Below are 23,399 nucleotides of genomic sequence, written 5' to 3'. Positions count from 1 at the left end.
CGTTAGTGTTCTCATAAATGCGAGTAAGGCTTAAATCATAATAAAGTCGCCATGATGTATAACAGTTGATGTGACTCTGACTTGAATTTCCTAATTTTACATATAGCCAATTGACAAAGCACTAACTATATTTTAGTCATAATATGGAACACAGACCACAGAATGCAGCTCATCAACACATTGGGATAGTAAGGGGCGAATTGTGGATCAATTTCTCGCCATGGTTGCAGCCCCTTTTTTGTAAATATGTTTCTTGTTTCAGAGCGTGTGCTAAAAGCGTACGGATAGTCTGCGCTTTCTGTGCAGCCACCAAAGTGAGCATGAAAAACTTTCACTGTTTCCAGGTTTAAGTCTTTTGAAGCCATGCTCCCGAAATACACACAATTTACAAACAATTTTCGTGTGTGTACACGAGGTGGCAGGCCGGTATGGTGTACCCATTGCCATTTCTGCCCCTAACTGGGTCGACTCTGTTAGAAAACCACACGCGCGGAGACCGGTTCGCAAGGCTGTGGCAAGAAGCATAGCGCGTCCTACGGGAGGTGCGCTACAGGCGTGGTGTAGGAAATTCTAGTTGAGTGCGGCAGGTCCTACATACGACAGACTGGATGCTGCAGAAATGAACGAGCCAGGGAACATGAACTAGATCTAACGAAAGATGGCGTGGCACATTTGCCTGCGCACTGCAAGGCCTGCATGTGCAAACCATGGTTTTCTGAGTTTAGGATTCTTGGCAGAAGTAGATTTAAAACAGCATGTGAGCTGATGGAAGCTTAGTATATATATAAAAAAAAAGGTACACACAAAGAATGCGCTTGTCCGGCCACCCGAGAGGCTGCAAGCATCATGTCAAGGTCGGAAATGCCTTTCTACAAGTTAGTTGCATCTATGAGGGAAAAAAAAGAAAAATGCAGAGGGACAAGTAACTTTTGAACGACTAGCTACCGTTCTTATCTTTATCACAGATGACAACTCACAACAACCTACTAGGCATTGTCATGAAGCTGTGATGCACGGGTCTTTCTTCATAAACGGTATTTATTTTTGCTCCATGATGTAACTTATAAAGGTCAGGCGGTAGTAACCTGGAGAAATGATCTATGTCCAAGAAAGATTGACTTATACAGTCACTTTCTTTTGGAAGTGATGACAATTTTGTAATTTAATATACAACAAAACTTCATTCCCAGTGTTTTTTCGTAAAAGCTTAACAGAATTAAATTATTAATATTATTAAACTTAGAATACTTTTATCGGAGGCACTCACAGAACACTTTAATGCAGTTTATGCTCGTTACAATGTACATGCTTACAACGGACTTTCGAATATAACTGACCATATTTCAACCTTAGTTTGCTCTACGTATTTAATTAATACAAAGACGTTCGCTTTTGACGGACCGCACTACAACGAACTATCGGCTGCAGCGGATGAAATTAGCAGCAATGTTTGTCAAAACTGGGCGTATACAACAGACTTTTGGCGTGTTGACACGAGCAGGCAGCTGACCTGCGAGGGTCAGCCGATGATCACGGGTTAAGGGGCGACACGGGATGCACTATTTTCGAAATTTTCACACATCTTGGACCAATATTTTGGTCGTAATGGCATTTTGTATTGCGTTGGTGAGCTGTATTTTTAGTGACGAACACGCAATAAAAGTTTTTTTCCGTGACGCACAGTTGCCGTTCTAAGTTTACAATTGCAGCCATCTCGGTCTTGTTTGAAAGAGCAACTCTTCTCATTTTATTTTCGCGCCACAGCTACTCTGTGCGCAGAATGGCTATACCAAGAAAGCCCGCTAAAAAGCAGTCCCCATGCGCAATTCCATTCGTCAACTGAGGCACGTGACCGTAATAACGCCATCCTATTCGTGGTTTTTCGCCGTCGTCTGCTTGGGCGTGTGAAACTTGGCACGAAACTATGTCAAATTCAGTTTTCTACAAGCCATAAATTTGGCGAACAGAAAAAGAAAGGAGGAGTTTTAAACTTTCAAAAGCGCGCAGTAGCTTTGGAGGATGCCGTCAATAGCTTGCTACCCGTGCCGAGCCCCGGCGGGGTCTCCCCCCGTGACTGCGGAATAGGCTTAGCAGATGAAAGCACTTTTGGCAGGGGCCGGCGTTCATGCGGCATTCCAGCACTACTAATGCAACCCGATCATGCAAAATGCAACGCCGGCTACCGTATTTCCTTGCTCACGCCGATGTGGCCGCGGCTGGCTCGGATGCATGGTAGGGGCACGTCCTTATTGTAAGCCACGATTCTATAATTGCTCTGCCATCTTGTGTAAAATGCAAGTTGCAGTGCGCCAGCGGGCAAAGCTGCACGTGACTGCGGTCCCCCCATAGAGGTAGTCATCTCGTGTGCAATGTCCGGTGATGTCGCATTGTCGTGGAGTTCGCCGCGCGTGAGTGGTGGCCATATGTGCACCCCGTTCCTCGTGAACTCTCGCTGTACGCAAAATGCAGCGCACCGTTAATTGGCAAACGACATTAAAGGGATTCGCTTTTTTTTTGCCCAATTAAAGATATTCATCTCGTGCGCGATATGCAGTGGTGCTGCATAAACCAAACGTGCAACCCATTTCTCGTGAACAATCTCGCTGAGCGTGAAGTGCGAAGCAATGGTAATTGGCAAACAACTTTTTTCCTCCCTATAACAAACGTTTCACACTGGGGCACACATGCTGAGGCATGTGCTAGGGGCACACTAGCTTGTTAACTGGTGGTCTGTAAATACTTCATTATATTCCTCAATAAATCAAGCTGCTTTTTTTAACACAAATTTTCGCTTGCCTGTTTGTGGGAACATTATTGCACCTATAATTCTTTTATTTATATATATGAAGCTAAATGTATTAAGCTTGAAGTGCTGCAAGCAGATTAGTATGAGGCTTACGAGTCGATTCTAAATAAAATTATGTAACTAGCAATGCCCTGGCATAACACTAAGCATTTTTTATTTTTTCTAATTATTGACAAAACATGATTTTTTGGTCAATTTGCTTGTTTGCTGTTTCAATATCTTTGGATCTAGGACAGCTAGTTATTTCTTTTGCACCACAAAGCTAAATATATTGAGAATGCAACGCTGAAAGCAAATGGTTAACTTTCGGATCCAATTTTTTTTTTATTTACATTTACATTTGCTCTTATTATTAATACTGTGAACATAGAAATTCAATGGGCTGAAAAATTACAAATAATTGTTCAATTTCAAATCTGTTTCCAACGTTGGTATCCTTATGCACTCTAGTATCCAACTATATGTTGTTTGCAACTTTCCCTTTAGCAGGTAAATTTTAATTGTTTCAACAAATAATAGAAGGTAATTATTATTTACCTCAGTAACTACTATATATATGCAAAATATAATTAGATATTTAAAGTAAACATGAAATACTGAATGAGCATATGCAGTTTTATCAGATTTGATCAAGAAATAACGAAGTTATCTCAACAACCCATGTCCAACCTTAATATCGTGCGCGCGAGGCACAGGCTGGTGGGGTGTCCTCCATTGGCTGTTGTTAACGGCATGGCCCCACAGGTATCGTATCATGAAATTGATCTGCGATGTGGACAAAGTGCGCCCCCTGCCAGTAGCTTCGTATGTGCTGTGCTTCCGACGTTCAGGACGCGTTGAAGTGAAAGACAGCGTGACGGTCAATTCGCTCACTGTAGCTGCCGCACTTGCTCACTCCAACATTTTGACAGCGACTTTCTGCGGTCACCAAGCGACAGGTGTTTATGTTTACCTGTGCGCACGTGACTTGGTGCTTGTTAATTTAGTTAGTAAGCTAATGCTTGCAACTGTATACGGACGATAAAACTATTATCTTTACTTTGCATAGCTGACTATTAATTTGCTCAGTAGACCATAAATAATTATGACCACTTAACAAGCGCAAACAAGAAAGAGCTTGTTCAATGGGTAATCTGAAGATGCAGACATTATTTGCATGTCAAATTGAAACGTCCAGGTAGCTATAATTGAAAAGTTTCACTATTTAATATTTTAATTAGTTCACTTATTTTTGAATGGTAAAATTATGTAATTAAATCTGGGGTTTATGTGCCAAAACCACGACTTGATTATGAGGCACGCTACAGTTAAAGACTCTGGATAAATTTTGACTACCTGGGAATTTTTAATGCACACCCAATGCACTCTACATGGGTGTTTATACAATGCACCCCCCATTGAAATGCGGCCGTTGAGGCTGGGGTTCAATCCCACACCATCGGGCTTAGTAGCACAACGCCATGACCACTACGCCACCATGGTGGTCAACTTACTTATTTGAACAGGTGCGAATTCGTGCCTGCCGAGCGTAAATGCTAACACTACCATTAATTTCTGCATTTCCATCTCCAAAACACAGTATGAAATATATTGGCATTCCTATTTAGTTTTGCAAGAGCCTGTCTAATGACTGCAACGCTAACGCATATATTAGTACCCCATTTTGGAGACAGATACCTCGGAAATGATGCCAGTCTAAAGAGTTTTTCCAAGAAGAAATGACTTCACTAACGTTTTGGTTTCAATTTCACAATTTCAACAAATACATATAAATAGAAAAGTTTATTAACCCTTTGAAAGTCAATTTTTTTTTTACTGCAGGTTTGAATTCATCAGAGATTTCCTTCAAGAAAAAAAAACAAGCAAATAATAATTTAGGTGACAATAATACAACATTTTTTTTTTTACGTGTGCAGGTTTATACATGGTTTTAATGCCACACATGAAAATTGGGGGTGTGCAAATACTCAAATACCCCCAAATCGAAAATGAACTTTTCGAAAACTTCTACTCACGATACGATTATGCACTATGTTTCGAATACAGTCGAACCTCGATTTATGGAATTATTGCATATATCGAACACTTTCTATATTAGCTGAAAATCGCATGCATTTTATATTTTTTATGGGCTCAGATGTAAAATGGATATATTTAATTCTGCCACCCTAGCCCACATGAACTCTGTTGACAGGCGATGAGATTTCCCGCAACAGCCTCAAAGATAGTGGTGGCGCGATGGGCGTTCCCGACTGCTGCGCACCATAGCTGCTCACATTGATCACGCCGGGGGTGCTATTTGAACGTAGCTGCATATGCACAGGGCAGCTTGGCTAGTTCAACAACGTCAATGACGCATTAATTACATTCTCCACAATGACCTCTCCTCAGTGCCCCGCTCTGCGCCTGCCGCACTTCGCGAGGGTTGGCGGTTTGTATCCGCAATGACGGGAGGCAGCGCTCATTCACTCATAGATGCCTTGGCTGATGCCACTTAAGACTATGTTATTGACAGTGCTTCAAAATCCTTCAGCTGAAACACGTGGAGATCGCAGAAGAAGTAGTGGCCAAACGAAGACGCTGCCAAGGTTGATTCCGCAAGTGCTGATGTTGCCCCGCTCCTGACTTCAACTGAGGCTGTAGCTGCTTTAGCTGTAGGGCTTCAGGAATGGATACTCTACAATGGATCACATCCATGTCATTAACCCTTTGAGGGTCGAATTATTTTGAAAAGAAATTTCCCAGGTGGTTAAATTACTTTATTGAAGATCTTGAATGTACAATATGTATGAAGTTGGGAATAAATAGTTAAAAAAAAAAAATAGGAACAGTATTTTGGTGTCGGCGTCACTCTGAACTGCAAAATGTGCAATAGTATTTCAGAGTGTGGTACTCCTTGAAACACGGGTCACCGCACAGCGCCTTATCACAGTCTGCACACCTAAAATGCGTGTCTGTTCTCCTCTTGGAGCGATGAGTTGTGTTGACACACACATGACGTCTTCTCTGCGTGTGGCTGCCTTGGGCAGAGGTCTGAGGCACCCTCTCAAGTAAGCGCGTTGCCGCAGAGAGCGAGAATACCTCGTGAATGGCGGTGACAAACAGGCTAAGAGCAGCACCAATGAAGATACAAATCAACTTCTGCCACCCCTGAAAAAGGTGCCGGCAAAGAGAAAAATGTTTCACGCGCATCCGTTGCGATCACGTGGCGGAACCGAAACCACGAAAGTGCGTTGCCGCTGAGAGCGAGAGTACCTTGCGAGCAGCGAGATAAAGAAGCTAAGAGCAGTGCCAATCAAGTGAGAAATCAACTTCTGCAACCACTGCAAGAGAGTGCCGACAAAGAGAAATATCGCGTTTCACACGCCTCTGTTGCGATCACGCGGCGACACCGAAACCGCGATAGGGGTGTTGCCGCAGTCTGCGCGACGCGGTGAAGCAAGAAATCAGTTCTGTTTATGTCTGCAAGAAGGTAGCACAAATTTCAAAAGCTTCTTGTAAGTCCTAAGAGGTGGCAGCACCTCCCAGTGAGCACGTATCGTCAATATGGCGCGAAATTTCGAACGGAGGGTCGAAACTGTAAATGTACGGCAAAGACCACACGGGACAAAAACCGCCGCCGTACATGTATGGCAAAAACCTTCAAAGAGTTAATTAGGTTATTGAGAAATCCACAGAGTACAATAAGCCTCTCTATATGGATTTTATAGATTACGAAAAAGCATTTCATTCAGTAGAGATACCAGCAGTCATAGAGGCATTGCGTAATTCAAGCAGTACAGACCGCTTACGTAAATACCCTGTAAAATATCTAGAGATTCCACAGCCACCTTAATTCTACACAAGAGAAGTAGGAAGATACCTATAAAGAAAGGGGTCAGACAAGGAGACAATTTCTCTCATTCTATTCACTGCGTGCTTGAAGGAAGTATTCAAGCTATTAAACTGAGAAGGTTTAGGAGTAAGGATCGATGGCAAATAGCTCAGCAACCTTAGGTTTGCCAATGACATTGTTCTATTCAGAAACACTACAGACGAGTTGCAACAAATCATTGAGGACCTTAAAAGGGAGAATGTAAGAGTGGGGTTGAAGATTAATATGCAGAGGACAAAGATAATGATAAATAACCGGGCAAGGGAACAAGAGTTCAGGATCGCAAGTCAGCCTCTAGAGTCTGTGAAGGAGTATGTTTACGTTGGTCAACTTATCACAGGGAACCCTGACCATGAGAAGGAAATTAACAGAAGAATAAAAATGGGTTGGATTGCATACGGCCGACATCATGAGCTCCTGACTGGAAGCTTACTGTTATCATTGAAAAGGAAGGTGTACAATCAGTGCATTTTACCGGTGCTGACATATGGGGCAGAGACCTGGAGACTGACAAAGAAATTTGAGGAGTTCAGGACTGTGCAAAGAGCAATGGAACGAAGAATGCTAGGCATAAATTTAGGAGAGAGAAAGAGAGCGGTTGGGATCAGGGAGCAAACAGGTATAGATGATATTCTAATAGACATTAAGAGAAAAAATGGCGCTGGGCAGGTCACGTAATGCGCAGATTCGATCACCGCTGAACCATTAGGGTGACAGAACTGGTACCAAGAGAAGGGAAGCGCAGTAGAGGACGGCAGAAGACTAGGTGGTGCGATGAAATTAGGAACTTTGCGGGTGCTAGTTGGAATCGATTGGCGCAGGACAGGGGTAATTGGAGATCACAGGGAGAGGCCTTTGTCCTGCAGTGGACATAAAATTGGCTAATGATGATGATCACCATCATCATGTAGCTGCTTTGGCCCTTCTATGCTGCTACTGCAGCGCAACAGAGGGCACCGGCCTATCGCTTGTGAGTCGTTTAGACTATGTTGAGGACTCCAAGTTTAAGAACAGGGCTGCCAATAAAAAGCAGGCTACACTGCTGCAGTATTTTCAGCCAAATAAATAAATACTTTGTGTGAAGCTTCAAGTGACTATTTACTGTGGCACGATTGCGGCGTGATTGGGGATCACTATTCGGAGAATGCGATTGGCCTAGGCCGCGCCGACTAACAGCGGCTGAAGAAGTCGGCGCCACTTAGGCTAATTGCGTGCTGTGCAACCGAATGCGCCCTCTGGACAACGATCCCCGATCTTGCCCTTGGTTCATTGATTGAGTTGCAGCAGTGTTCGACACATTGTTTACATGATTTTATATATCGAATTCTGGTTATATCGAACTATTTTGCAATCAGCGTGCTGTTCGATATATCGAGGTTCGACTGTATTCGGTACAGAGACCTGCACAGTGCTGCATACTGGGTGCACAATTTAGTGTCTCATGCTCTATGTCGTACAGGTGAGTGCCTCACTACATTGTTTTCGGCACAAAAGGACCACCGAGCATGTCGAGGATGGGCTGCTTTGGCTGACAAGGTAGCAGACTGTTTCTGCAAGCAATTCTCAACTACTGCATGTGTTCCTCAATGCCAGCACGCTGCGAAGATTGGACATAGTTGGCGATCTTGCCGTGACCCTCTAGATTTCAGAATTTTTGACAGGTGGGAAATCACATTGAACCGAATCATGAAAAGGCACCTCCTCTTTACTATCGGCGTTCACTGCAGTCAGCCCGCATGGACCCAACGATGGCTACATGGGGCACAGTCATTGAGTGCTGTCATGCAAAGTCTGCACTTTTGTTCAACGCACAAGTTGGCCTTAAGATAACCCCCTTGCCATAACCATGAGAAAGCACTTCTATATTCTGGAGGAAAACTGAAGATCAACACTTTCTAATAAAGGATTGCTATAAAGCAGAAGTCCAATATTAAACTGAGAACCTCATTGGTATTCAGTAGAACATAAAGTCAATAATTGTTAAGCTTCAGAGGGAAAAAGGCAGTTGATTCTATTCAACAGACATTTTATTGATAAAAAAAAATATTTTCCAGGCCTTCGTATAGTAGAAATGATCTGCTATCAGTGCTGGAATACTAATTTGTATTTCCCTTTAATAACAGTAGATTGTTCAGTACATCTTCATTACTGTCTACCCAAGTTACTGATAGCCTGTTACATTGTTATGCAATGCTAGTATGAAGCAGTCTTTTTTGCACAATATTTGTAACCATTAGGTCTGTGATAATTTTTTTTTTATATTCTATATTCGATCGAATATTCAGCATTTATTTCTCTTGATTTGATTTGAAAACTATTATTCGGTATTCACATACCTCAAATTAAAATCCATTATTATTGGATTCTCTCATTTTGTTAAAAATTAAATTATTAGTTTTTTTGTGCCAAAACCACAATCTGATTATGAGGCACGCCATAGTGGGGAACTCGGTAAATTTGCACCACCTGGGGTTCTTCAACGTGCACCTAAATATATTAAGTACACAGGTGCTTTCGCATTTCGCCCCCATCTAAATGCGGCCACCGTGGCCGCGATTCGATCCCGCGACCTCGTGCTTAGCAGCCCAACACCACAGCCACCAAGCAACCCCGACGGGTTCCTCTCACTTTGTCCTATGGCTTTCCCTTGGTTCCTCTTCCCTAACATATTTCTTCTTTTGTCGCACTTTGATTTCCTACATCAAAGGATCCCAAACTTCCTTGCCTTGGAGAACCCCACCTGCCTTCCCAGGATTTTGGCCACTTGCGGAATCCTAAAATGCTATTCCCATAAGCCCTAGGTTGCCAGAACCCCTGATCGACATCTATGTAAAAAAATATTTTCAACACCATTCCATTAGAAAGAGAGAAAGTAAAAAAAAAGCAACCATCCTCTTGTTTAAAGATATTATGTATAAAATGCTACTTTCCTTTTCTACATAGCATATTTATCACCTGCACGCTGCACAACATAATGGTGTCAAGCACACACAGTTGAAAAAATTGATTAATACAATTTGCAAATGACACACATTGAAAGCCAACATGATGTACCCGCACTAACAGCTCACTTTGATATGCAGAAGATTGCGACTATTCGCCTGGTCAGCATCTTTTACTATCTCTTTGTGGGCTTGCAACTGCTGCCGAAGTTCCTCAGAGGCAGCATCACGCTCTGCTCTCAGTGCTGGCAACTGGCCCTGCAACATCAAGTAAAAGTAGCAGTGATTGTGTCACACATTATGATCAATTTTACACATAGTAAAACAAATTTTGTGTGTGTGTTCGACTAAAGTGCACACCAGATGCTTACACGACTACGACTGCATTCCATCATAAAGTAAATTACCTTACTTCTGCTAAATAATATTATTATCTCATCGCAACCTAAATTACATTTCTTTCCGCTCTTCACTGCAGCAAGACAGTCTCAGTATTATGCCCCATAATCTATTTGTCAACAATATTCTTTGCCATAAAGAGAAAAATGTCACCCGCCCAACTGTAACACAAAGCCAGAAAGTTCCGAGTTCGAGTGAGCCTTAAACAAAAAATATATTTTTTGAGAATCTCAGTGAGTTTTATTTTGCCAACTTATGCACTTCGATGCAACCATCACACCATAACTTTGCAAATCTTGTTGCAACATTTTCAAATTTACTAGGGTGGTATATACAGGGTTTGTCCGTAAAGTAATCAAAATGGGTCTGGTAAAAAGAATTTACCGATCCCATCGGTACATATTAGAATTCTTCAAAACAGTTTTCTTGGGCATCGATACACCACTGCCAATGCAGTTTTCATGCTGCAAAGGCTCTCTCGAAGTCAGCTGCCTAACCTCTTTAAGAGACTGTGCCAGCCCATTGGATAATGGGAACATCATCGAAATGGTGACCTTTAAGGCTTCTCTTGAGCTTTGGGAACAGGAAAAAGTCTGCAGGGCTCATATCGGGGCTGTACGGTATCTGCAGCTAGGTTGCCACCCCTATGCAGGCCAGGTAGGCGGTCACAACAAAGGTGGTGTGGGCTGGAACATTGTTGTGGTGGAGCTTCCAGCGATCGACAATCTCTGGTTGTTTCTGCTTGACGGCTCTGTGAAGGCACTTAAGGATTTATTTCTAGAACACGGTGTTGAGAGTTCGTCCCGAAGGCAGGAATTCTTTGTGGAGCCCCCAATGCTTGTAGAGAGAAAAAACAAAAAAACAAAAAAACATTGAACATTGTCTTTACCTTGAACTTCAATGTTCTTGCTTTTTTGGGGCGCAGAAAGTTCGCGGTGGGGCACTCCAAACTTTGGCACTTGCTTTCAGGGTTGATTGAAACAACCATGAATCGTCACCTTTTCTTAATCCGTTTAAAATGTCCCATTCACTTTCTAATTAAAACAGCATCTTGCGAGAAATGTCGACTCGTCGTCATTTTTATTCATCAGTCGTCACTTTTGATGCCAATTTTGAACGAACCTTCCTTATCTTAAAATTTTCAGAAATAATTTTGTGAACCATTGTTTTGCATATGATGAGGTTTTCTGTGATTAATTTGATAGTCAAAAGATGGTCCGACTCCAGGAGAGTTTTTACTTTGGCGACACCTTTATCCAAACCCCTCACTGAAGGGTGTCCAGATTAATCCATGCCTTCAACGGTCTCCTGTCCATTCTTGAACACACTGAACCAACGTTAACCAGGGCCCCTGACAGGGCGTTGTCTTTGTAAGCCTCCTTAACCAAGGCAAGCGTTTTGGAAGTGGTTTTGCCCAGGTAAAAGCAAAATTTATTCGCATACCGATGCTCCAGCCGTTGACATTCTTTTACGTTTTCTGCCATGACAAAAACACGAAAACAGCTTTTGCATCACTTCAGATCTTAACTATGTCAGAGGTCGGATGCGACTACCGCCTGGTGCATTACTTGACTTAGAATCACCACCACAAACCCCACCTCCAAGAAGCGTGCCACTGATGTCTGCAGCACCACACAGCAGGCAGCCTCACTACTTCACGAACAAACCCTATATCATGCACAAGCATATCCCATGAAGGCAATGTTTCACTGCATTTCTTACAACATTTTACACCAATAAACGAAAATGAAAGCTACAGTCTCTATTTTAGAGACCTAGACAGAAATAATACAGAATACCAAGAAACAGAAAAACCTCAATGCAAACAATCACAAAAAGAAGTTAAAATATATTATGGACAAAATGAAGAAACAAAAATTATTTCAAAAGTAGAACTAAAAGTATACAACAGTGGAACCCTGACTACATGACCTTCTCAGGATCACATAAAAATGTTGTATAATCTGAAAAACAAGAATTGTCTCAAGAATACGTGGTGTCACATGAAGCAGTTGTGAGGAGCTTTGTCATAGGCCAATACACTGCAGGACTTGTAAACCAAAACCGGCAAAAAAATAAATAATACTAATATTAAATGCAAAACGGATACTGCATTGCAGGTGCCAATCACGCTTTATAGGAGAAATGTAGCCTAGCATGCATTGCAATGCTACATCATTCTTTGCTGATTTACATACTTTTTAAAGATCGATCAATATCTTATAACCTTCTTTTGAGCCACGCAGCAAGAGCCGTCTTTCAAGCTCAGCTATGTCTGCAAAGAAGTCACCTACGACATTGTTATTTGCACAGGCAAATCTCCAAATATTGTCTATGATAGTCTGCACATTCGCTCACATAGGTACAAGCACAGCAACTTCTGTACTGATGTACTTGTCCGACGTGGCACCTAGCTGTGTCGAATACGACGACCCGTGCGAGACCAAAACCCAGCGACAGACATGTGAGATGTCTTGCATGCTCATGTGTAAACAAAGCTCCGAACTGTGTGCGTGGACACTTATTTCCGATATGATCTGCGGGCCTTCTGCTGGCAAATAAGTTCAATCTTTGTACATGGTTTTGTGCTTTCTATACGGCCTAGGGCAGTATTCTTAGGTAATCACTTTCAGAGATAGTTTCACTTTGGCGAGACTAGCCAATAGACGTGTCAAATTATGCGGCCGAAAGCACTCTTGACAGTGTACAAATATAGCAGGCTTGACACAATGCCGAAACCACTGACAGGAGCAGGCACTTCTGAGAGAAAATGCCAAGAGAGAAAGCACAATGAGACGGCAATGAAGGAATGAAAACAGGCAGTTGTTGAGCGACGTGAAAAAGTGGATGGGAAACGAACTATGAGAGGGCTGAGAATGCAAGAGAAGGTAAACAAAGGCTAGCAGGGAGCTCAGAAACCAGTCACGTTCCAGATACAAAGTGGTGCTCTCCCTTCCCTGACAGAGAGGACAGGTGGCAGTTCTTCTCACGTGTTGTCTGCTGGGTTCACGGTCTCTATGGCGAGTTTGCTGAGACTGCATTAATCAGTCGTAAAACCATCGACACCGCGAAATCGGGGGGGGGGGGGGGGGGGCATATAAGCGGGGTTCCACTGTAGTGGCAGATCATAGCATTTTTGTATTTGACGAAATGAACAACAACAAAAAAAAAACTGAATTTTATAAAAATAAAACTGTAAATATGTATAGTACCAAATCATAGCACTTTTGGATGGCCTCCTGAGCTGCTTGATAGCGAGCGACTGCAGAATCCACGTTGCGATTTGGCTCTTTTATCTGCCGGCAGGTCTTGTAGACATCCAAAGCCATTTCAACCATGTCCTTGACATCAGGGTCAGTTGAGAACTGTTCTCTCTGAAGCTTCACTTTTTCCAAAAGCACGAAAATATCTGGCAACTGCAGTGAAAATCAGAACTAAATAAAGCTGGTGAACAATGAGCATGATTAGAAATTAATCACTCATTTATTTACCCCACTACACAGGGGGAAGGACTAAACAAAATGTTGCGAACGCAGCATGAGGAAAAAGCTGGTGCACCAAAAGGCATTTGGCAGGGCATTGGGGTACACACATCAACCCTCTGGCATCCCCGTAGCCCATATACGACACAAAAGATAAGTCTTAAATGGACATGAAACATGTACGACAGTCACCAAAAATTTGAAAAAACACACCTTTTCAGAATGAAGCCCACCTAGCATCATTTTATAGGTGCTCACATCTATGATGACTTCTAAAAATTTCTTTTACTGTACTGCCTACCCTTGGCTTCCACAAGAACTGATATCTCACTTCACTATGGCCACCATATGGTTCAAGAGTATACTAGCCTCGCATAGCTTTTTGTCACATGTTCACACTTGCAAATGTGCACTTTATATTCAATATTGTCGCAAACACTGATTGCTATTTCATATCTCTGAAAGAGTTAGCACCGCGAAATACTTGTCTGCAAAGCTCTAAAAAATTATGGGGGTTTATGTGTGAAAATTACAATGTGAATATTAAGTACGCCATAGTTCTTGGTTGTTTAATCTGTATCTAAATCTAATCACACAAGCATTTTTGCATTTCACCCCAATCGAAATGTGGCCGCTGAATCAGAGAATCAAACCCCCGACCTTGTGCTTAGCAGCAAACGCCATGGGCAACTAGGCACTGAAACTTTGCATGCCTACCGCACTGCCATAACACACAGCCTAGCGAGTGGTGGACACATATTCCTGAAACATATGCTGCAATTTCTCATTATCAATTTCATCACTCATATTGAGGCACATGTATACAGATTCTGATCTGACTGGGAACCAGCATGCAAGAAGGTATGAGTGCATATGCTTTGCCAACGTGGAACACTTTGGCCAGAGCTTGGCTGAACTAAAAGCTGAAGCAAACATTGATACAGGTGCACATTTCCAATAATTCAAAATGTTGTACCATGGCTCGGCAATCCTACATACAGCACATGCAATAACCTAGCGTTACACAGCAGCAAAAATTTCTAAAAGTGGCCATTCCAAAACATACCATAGTTTTCACCAACTATATTTCCTATTATAAAGAAAAAAAAGTTAGCACTACAGCAACAGAAGAGTACTGTATGACCCACCTTTGAAAGCGAGTTGTTTTTGGCTTGGCAAAGAGAGTCGTTAGCAGCTATTTGTTCTTCTAAAGCCTGCACAAAATACCACAGTAATGTTCAATATGGTCATAGGTAATTCAGATACAGCAAGTTATACTGCATTTCAATGCCAGTATCAATGCAAACCATTATGCAAACAAGATATTGCACATACAAGACACAGAGTACACTACAAGTAACAAAACACACTGCCTTTCATTATTGTTTTCAAGGTGTCAAAGATCAGGCACATGATTTATGAAAATATTTTAAGTAATGGCTACAAACAAATGCTTCTTTCTTGTGTAGCTCATAAGCCTAACCTCTTTAAGCACAAGAAATGTGGCATAACATAAGAAAATAAAATAGCACACCTTCCAATGCAGGCAGGCAGGCTAACTGGGCTACAGAGCCTTTTAGTTTAAAGGAATAACCCGACGAATGCACAGCTGGTTACAGCTAGAGGTATTCAGCTTAATTTGTCATCATGCTCAATAAATACCTATATGCAACAATGAAGCTTCATCGTAAAATCATTTCCTTTCTTACCTTTCCACGTGGGAATGAGAGCAATTAGACACATAAAAAGATTTAGACAAATTTAAAAAAAAATAATTGAGTGGGGAACTTTTAAAATGTCTCTGTACATTCAAAAACATATTGTCAGAAAATATCTCTTATCTGATAGCCATGAAATGATCTCAGAACATAGTCTCATAAAATAATGCTAGTTAGCTGTCTATTAGTTCAGCCTGCCCACATGCACTAAACTGAAACTTCATTTTTCTACACTGAAGAGCAGAACTTTGTCTTCAAAATTGTCTGTGAAAGTCAAACAAGTGCATTTGCACCAAGCATTTAAAGGCATTAAAGCATATAAAGTCAATCCAGCATATATACAACTCAAAGGGGATTGCGGAATAGTTTGACCTATTGATCATTCAAAATATAAATTATCTCTATTTGAAGCTTATATGAAAACTGAAGCCAATGGAAACTGACCCTGTCAACCTTTAACAGCCGAACTCTGTCGAGTGAGGCTAGCTTAGCAGGACTTTTTGAGGGAAACTATTAGACATCATTTGAGATATCATCGGCCTTTGTGAGATTAGAAGAACTGGTGAGGCTTATACATTGCTGAATAACGCCCATGCCCTCTGCCTTACAGGTCTCCCTGATGAGAAGCAATACAATTCCTAATCCATAAGGACATAGAGGGCAACATTGCCAAATTCTACAGTATTTGCCAAATTCTACAGTATTAATGAAAGGGTAGCAGAAGTCGTAATAAATTTTAATAAGAGGTGTAGATTAAAGGCAGTACAAGCCTATGCTCCAACATCCAGTCACGATGATGATGAAGTTGATCAGTTTTATGAAGATGTTAAACTAGAAATGCGAAAAGTGCAAACTTAGTACACTGTAGTAATGGGCGACTTCTATGCAAAAGCGGGGAAAAGGTAGGCTAGGGAATAAGCAACTGGCAATCATGGCATTGATTCTAGGAACGCTAGAGGATAGATGCTGGAAGAATTCGCAGAAAGGAATAAGCTGAGAATAATGAACACCTTTTTCATGAACCGTAGCAACAGAAAGTGAACCTGCAAAAGCGCTAATGATGAAACAAGGAATGAAATTGACTTCACACTTTCTGCTGATCCCAGCATGGGTAGGGTAAAGTGCAGTGATCATAGGTTAGTGAGGGCTAGGATTCACCTCAATTTGAAGAGAGAAAGAGTAGAATTAGTCAAGAAGAAACAAGTCAACTTAGAGGCAGTAAGGGTAAAAGTAGAAAAATTTAGGCTGGTACTTGCAAACAAATTTGCAGCCTTAGAACAGAGAGATGATGATGACATAGAGGTAATGAATGAAACCGTAACGAGGTTGACTTCAGAGGCAACAACCGAGATGTATGCACTGAAAGATAAGCAGGGTAACATGATCAGCAATCTCGAAGATATAAAAAAAGCAGCGGAAGAATTCTATACTGACCTGTACAGTACCCAGTGGAGTCAGGATACCTACATTAGAAACAGTAATGAACAGGATACAAAAACTCCTCCTATAACTAGCGATGAGGTCAGAAGGGCCTTGCAAGACATGAAACGGAGAAGAACGGCAGGAGAAGATGACGTAACAGTCGATTTAATCAAAGGTGGAGGAGACATAATGCTTAGAAAACTGGCGACTCTCTATACAAAGTGCCTATCGACTGCAAGGGTCCAAGAAAACCGGAAGAAGGCAAGCATTATACTAATCCACAAAAAGAGAGACGTTAAAGAATTAAAAAATTATAGGCCTATAAGCTTGCTCCCAGTATTAAATAAAATATTCCTCAAAAAAATCTCCATTAGAATAAGGCCAACAATGGACTTCAGTCAACCAAGGGACCAAGCTGGCTTCAGGAAGGGATACTCTACAATGGATCACATCCATATCATTAACCAGGTTGTCGAGAAATCATAAGCCCTCATAAAGGCATTACACAAGCAAGGAGTACACACCGCTTACGCAAATACCTTGGAAAATATCTATTGAGATTCCACAGCTACCTTAATTCTACACAAGTAGGACCTACTGTATCTACTCAGATAATGATCACACTTATTTGTCAAAAAAATTGCTGCAAATTCAGGGGTGCGATTATTACGCGAGTTAAATTTCCCGCGAACAAAAAAAAAAAAAAAGTGGTTATCCCGAATTTGCTGCGAGATGACAACAGGTCAACAGGTAGCTGCCGCTGTAACAGTGCGGGACACCAAAATAAAAATCGCGGCCGGCGGAGCAAGCCAATGCGCCGAACAGGACTTTTTTTTCTTCTCATGAGTACATTGCGTGCATCGAAACAGTTTTTTCTGTATAAGTAATGAATAATATCGTTACTATCGGCAAGTTTGCGGGAATAACATAGGCGTGACCACTTTGAGGGGACAGAAACAGAGATGGGCGCACTTAGCTGCCAGTGACATTGAAACACATGGCAAGCATGCTGCGAAAACTGCGGCGTCTTCACTACTATCCTATTACGGCACATTTCCGCAAAGGGTGGGCAAATATCTTTGCTGTGTTACAAGCGTCGGTGTATATATAGGGTACACTTCTAACGTATCAGTGTAAACAGGGTTACTATCATTGCCGCTCGCGATTTGTTGCTTGCCCACGAGAGCACACAAGAGGAATCGAAAGGCACCTTTTTTGTTGTTGTTGACCACAACCACTATAAAGCCTACAAATAATAAAGCAAAGGCAAGTTTGGTTGTAGCTTTTTTTTTTCTTTTGAATTTGTGTTGTTTAGTGGCGCAAGGGCCAGGTATGGCCAAAAATCGCCAAGAGAGTGTTAATGATTTCGCAGTGGAATGATGAGTTCTGTGAAGTTGATGTGACGTGGCTGTAAAGGGGCCTAAAAATATAGTCGCTGCAAAGTGCGTAAAATCTATGTGCAATAAGATTATGGCGATGACTAATGATGAGTACTATGAGCCTTACACTGCACTGCGGAAGAATGATATGATATACAGAACATCTAAGATGCAAAAATTAGCTACAGCACAACTGCCTCACCACAGCCCTTGAAACACAAGGGCCTGGAGGCGTGTGCTCTACAGTACGGCTATCCCAGCGGCATCCTATAAAGAGAGGAAACACTACGAATGTATGGGACTAATACCTTGTAAGACCACATCTCTGAGGAAACTGAGGACTGTGTCTGTATCAAAAAGCGGTCCTGGATCGAGGAATATTGCAGGATGAAGAGGAATGTGCTGCTGGTATGCTAAGGAAAAATGTCTCTCTCAAATTCGGCTTCCCAAAACTCCAGGAGGACATGGAGTACGGTCAGCCTCTCCCCGCATCTACAACAGGTTGGAGGCTCACTTCTGGTGAGTAGAAAATTATGGGTGCCAAATCTGTGTCCTATTCTGAGATGACAGAATAGGACATCTGTTCGGCGCGATTTTATAGTAGAGGGCCAGAATCCTAACTGTGGCTTTATCAGGTAGAGCTTATTATTTGTTTCCGCGTCCCACATGTGTTGCCAGTGGTTTCGCAGTTTCTTTCGTAAGAAAGGCCTCAGATCTGTGACAGGCACCTCAGCAGTAGGGTTAACAGCTTGCGATGCGATTGATGTGGCCATCTCGTCCACGAGAATGTTACCCTCGATGCTCCTATGGCCAGGCACCTAGCATATAATGATATGCTGGTTAGATATGTACGCTTTACACAAGACAGAATAGAGTTCACTAAGTAGTAGATTTCTGTGTCTATAGAGTGACATCAAGGCCTTCACGACGCTTAGGGAGTCTGTATATAAGCTGATTTTTGAAGTTTTTATTTTCTTATATACTTCACAGCAGACAGTAATGCGTAGGCCTCGGCCGTAAAGATACTTGTTTCCGGATGCAGTACATCAGATTCTGAGAAGGATGGGCTGACGGCAGCATAGGACACCCCGGCATTTGATTTCGAAGCATCTGTGTAGAACTCTGCGCAGGAGTGCTTGTGCTGGAGTTCTAGGAAATGCATTCGGATTTCGATCTCTGGTGCGTGTTTTGTTGATTCTAAAAAGGATATGCCACATTCTATCACCTGCCACTCCCAAGGTGATAACAGCTTGGTTGGATGCATTAGGCGAAGCTCGAGGAGTGGGACATGCATTTCATCACTAAGCTCCCTCACATGAAGCGAGAAAGGCTGTCTTACAGAGGGACGGTTATGGAAAAGTGTAGTACATGTCATATCGTTAACAACGTTAAAACATGGATGTTGATGATTGGAGTGTATTTTCAGGAAGTATGTAAGGCTGATGTAAGTTCTCTGTAGATGGAGTGACCATTCACATGATTCCGCGTATAAGCTTTCAATAGGGCTTGTCCTGAAAGCGCCAGTGGCTGCGCGGATACGTAGATGGTGGACAGGACCTAGAATCTTTAGTGGGCTAGGAGCGGCGGAGTTATATATGATGGCACCACCGTCCAATCGTGATCGAATTAGGCTCTTATAAACATTCATCAGACACTTCCTGTCGGTACCCCATGTTGTGTGGGATAGAATTTTAAGTAAGTTCATTGTCTTTAGACATCTTTCTTTAAGATATTTAATGTCCTAAATAAAAGTAAGCTTGGAGTCAAGTATAATAGCACCTAGAAATTTGTGTTCTTTGTTGATAGGTATTTGATGTCAATACAGTTGAACACAAGGATCTGGAACCAGGCCTCTCTTTCTAGTAAAAAGAACACAAGAACTTTTGTGGGGGCTGATTTGAAATACATTTTTGTCTGCCCACTTGGAAACCTTGTTCAAGCCCTGCTGCACCTGTCTCTCGCATACTGCGAGGTTACAGGATTTGAAGCCGATTTGAATGTCGTCCACTAGACGGAATAAAGAATGGCAGGTGGTAATCAAGCACAAAGCGTGTTCATCTTCACGATAAAGAGCGTACAACTAAGCACGCCTCCCTGGGGTACACCTGTTCCTTGTGTGAAAGGTCGCGACAATATGTTGCCGATTTTCACACAGAAGATACGATTCAACAAATAGCTTTCAATTATTTTCAGCATATTTCCACAGATGCCCATTTCAGACAAGTTTCACAAGATTTCGTAATGCCATGTTGTGTCATATGCCTTCTCCATGTCAAGGAATATTGATAAGGAAAGCTGTTCATATAGAAATGCATCACGAATGTATCCTTCAATGCATACAAAATGATGTTGTCGACCGACCTTCTCTGAAGCCACACTGATAGGGATCAAGTATATTGTTGAGTTCAAGGAAATGTATGACCCTGCGATTAATCATTTTTTCAAAAAGCTTACACAGGCAGCTTGTAAGAGCTATCGGGCAATAGCTTGCCGCCAGGGATGGGTCTTTCCCCAGCTTAAAAACAGGGACCACAATTGCTTCTTTCCATGTGTGTGGAAGGTATCCGGCAGCCCAAATAGCATTGAAGAGTGCGAGCAGTGTAACTTCTGTGTCAGTGTACAAGTTTCTGATCATGTCATACATGACTCGGTCAGGTCACGATGCAGAGCTTTTGCATGAGATCAAGGCAGCTCTCATCTCAGCAATACTGAATGGCCGGTTATACGCTTCATCATGTCTGCATTTACGTACGAATGGCTTAAGTTCTTCTATTTCTTTGTATTTAAGGAAAGATTCAGAATAGAGTATTCAGCTCGACACACGCTCAAGGTGTTCCCCAAAAGAGTCCGCCTGGCCTTGCAAGGTATCCCCTTGGTCGTTCACCAGAGGCAACGGATAGATTTGTTACCCTTGTAGCTTCCTCAGGCCATTCCACACTTTTGCCTCCTGCGTGTATGAATAAATGCCGGAGAGGAACCTCACACAGCTTTCTCTCTTTGCCTGACATCGTGTCCGCCTTCCCTGTCATTTAATTTGTTTAAAGTGAATTAGATTTTCGGCATTACGCGATCTGCACGATACACCCCATGCCTTGTTCTGTCCCTTTCGCGCCTCTCTACAGTCTTCGTTCCATCAAGGAACACGTCTGCCTAGTGAACCACTATTCATCTGCGGGATAAACTTTTTGGCTGAATCAATTATAAAAGCAGTAAAATATGCAATGGCATCATCTATAATAAAATTATTTATAAAATCTACTGGTAAATAAGATGATTCTTTAACATGCTCCCAATCCGCCACTGTTAATTTCCATCGAGGAATATGCGGAGGGTTCTCATGCAGAGTTATCACGTTTAAATTTGCAGCAAAGTGGTCATTTCCATACAATTTATTGATCACGGACCATTCTAGGCGGGGCAGAGGAGAAGAACCAATTGTTAGATCTATTGCTGAATATGTGTCGTGTTGGACACTGTAATGTGTCGGCTCCTTCTTACTAAACAGGCAGGCACTAGGGGTAAAAAGAAAATTTTCAATTAATCGACCTCTCGCGTTGATTAATGGAAGTGCGGAAAGTGATGAAAGAAATGAAATGGGGCATCTGCTTAAGAATGTTTGGTGCGTGCAGACCGCTTGGTATGTCCACAAGAGTCGTTCGCGTAGCGTTCGACTGCATTCGACAGATAGTAAATGAGATCGTCATTAGCTACACTTGGCACAAAACATATCGCTGTAGCAAGTTCGGGGTGCGATCATTACACGGGAAAGGAAAAAAATCTAATTTTGACGAAAAATTCAGGGGTGCAATCACTACGAGAGTGCGATCATTATGCAGGTAAATACGGTATTTCTGTAGGTTGTTTACCTATTTCATTCGACTGTATTTTTAAACTCAAGTTCTGATGGAGACTGGCCATCTCCATTGAGTTTTGAGTTCGTTTAAATTTTTTCATGCAACAGGATATTGTATAAACTTTTTTTTTCATTTTTTTGTTCCTGCTCAACGTCTAAATTTTTTATTGCATTTAATTACTTCCTATACTATTTAGGTTATACGCATTCCACTTAAGCTTGACTTTTTCCATCTCCCATCGTGTAATGCTCGAACGGGCCCTTGGGGTACTCAAATAAAATAAATAAAAAATATAAAATAGCAGGAAAAGCTTTCTTTGCACTGAACAAAAAGTTTCAAGTTTCTTCAGTGCGTCAACCTTTTGGGAAACTAACAATCGGGTAGATGATGATGATGTATAGTGTTTAATGATGCAAGCGCCAGTATGGCCAAAGAGCGCCAAGCACACGCCTCCAGGCCCTCGCATTCAAGGGTCCTTGTGAGAGTAGTGCTCCTTGATAGGTATTAAGGAGGGACACGGCTCCTTGCGGCTAACAAATTGAAAAAAAATTTATTTTTTGAAAATGAAATTTTTAATATATACAGTTAATATTCCTTTAATTGACCAAGTTTCGAATCTCACGGGAGCGTATTTTGTCCACAATATCAATTCTGTGAGCTGTGAGCTGAATACCGCGCGAAAACAGCCCTTTTTATCGCGACGCGTAGCTCTTATGCTATGCATGCGATTGCAGCCATCTTGGTCTCGTTGGAAAGAGGAGCCTTCCTTCTTTAATTTCCTGTCAAAGGTGACTGTGTCGGTTCGGCAGTGACGCTGAAATCCGGGGAGGAAAAAAAAGTTCAAACACACGATCCGATTCGTTGACTAGCACACGTGACCTAAAACGCGTCCTGTGGTTGGCTGCGCGAGGTTCCCATCATCTGCTACACTCCGCAGGTGACGTGACGGCGCGTCTCGTTGTGCTCATAGGTTCGTGACAAATGCGCAACTATGTCCGATCCACCCGGGAAGTTCGCCACGAGGCACAAGTTCAGCAAAAAGAAGAAGCGATCAGCTCATATCTTTCAGAAGCACTATATTTCTTCGAAAGACATCGCGACTAGCCCGCCGCAACCCGCAAACGATTCTTAAGCTGCGAACGACGCCGAAGTAGGCCTAGCCAGCTCACCGAGTGACATCGTTACAGACAGCGGCCATGTTCGGCGTGACACTGCAGTGTTGCAACGTGCGGATTTGCTGCAGAGAGAAATGAATGCCCCCCCCCCCCCCACCCCAAAAAAAAAACTTCGTATTCTTGCTTCAACGCCAGCAACAAAACGGAAGTTGGATTCCCTCACTTGCACCTACGACGTTGTGGCTGCACCAGTCGACGCGGAGGTAGGCTTCGCTATTCGGTCATTCGAGCAACGCAGGCAGCGCCACGCGGCCGTCCTCTGAAGGAGTCACCCGGTGATTGAAATCTGCGACGTATTCGGCGGTTCGGTCTGCAGTATGCACTGACGCGCCGATGAGGAAAAAGGGA

General features: G+C 42.4%; 1 protein-coding gene across 6 annotated transcripts in view; it reads right to left on the bottom strand.

Annotated features, from left to right (window-relative positions):
- The window catches only part of LOC135907720 (serine/threonine-protein kinase 31-like), a 326,396-nt gene that overhangs the window by 163,921 nt on the left and 139,076 nt on the right, over window positions 1–23,399 (bottom strand). For all 6 annotated transcript variants that reach the window (XM_065439440.1, XM_065439441.1, XM_065439442.1 and 3 more), the window contains 3 exons: window positions 14,652–14,717; window positions 13,234–13,437; window positions 9,752–9,880 (listed from right to left, as the gene is read on the bottom strand). In XM_065439440.1, the coding sequence (XP_065295512.1) occupies window positions 9,752–9,880; window positions 13,234–13,437; window positions 14,652–14,717 (399 nt within the window). The remainder of the gene's footprint in view (window positions 1–9,751; window positions 9,881–13,233; window positions 13,438–14,651; window positions 14,718–23,399) is intronic.

The sequence above is a fragment of the Dermacentor albipictus genome, chromosome 1 (assembly GCF_038994185.2).
Source record: "Dermacentor albipictus isolate Rhodes 1998 colony chromosome 1, USDA_Dalb.pri_finalv2, whole genome shotgun sequence".
NCBI lineage: Eukaryota > Metazoa > Arthropoda > Arachnida > Ixodida > Ixodidae > Dermacentor > Dermacentor albipictus.
The sequence above is the reverse complement of the archived record's forward strand: the minus strand, read 5'-3'. Positions and strand labels throughout refer to the sequence as shown.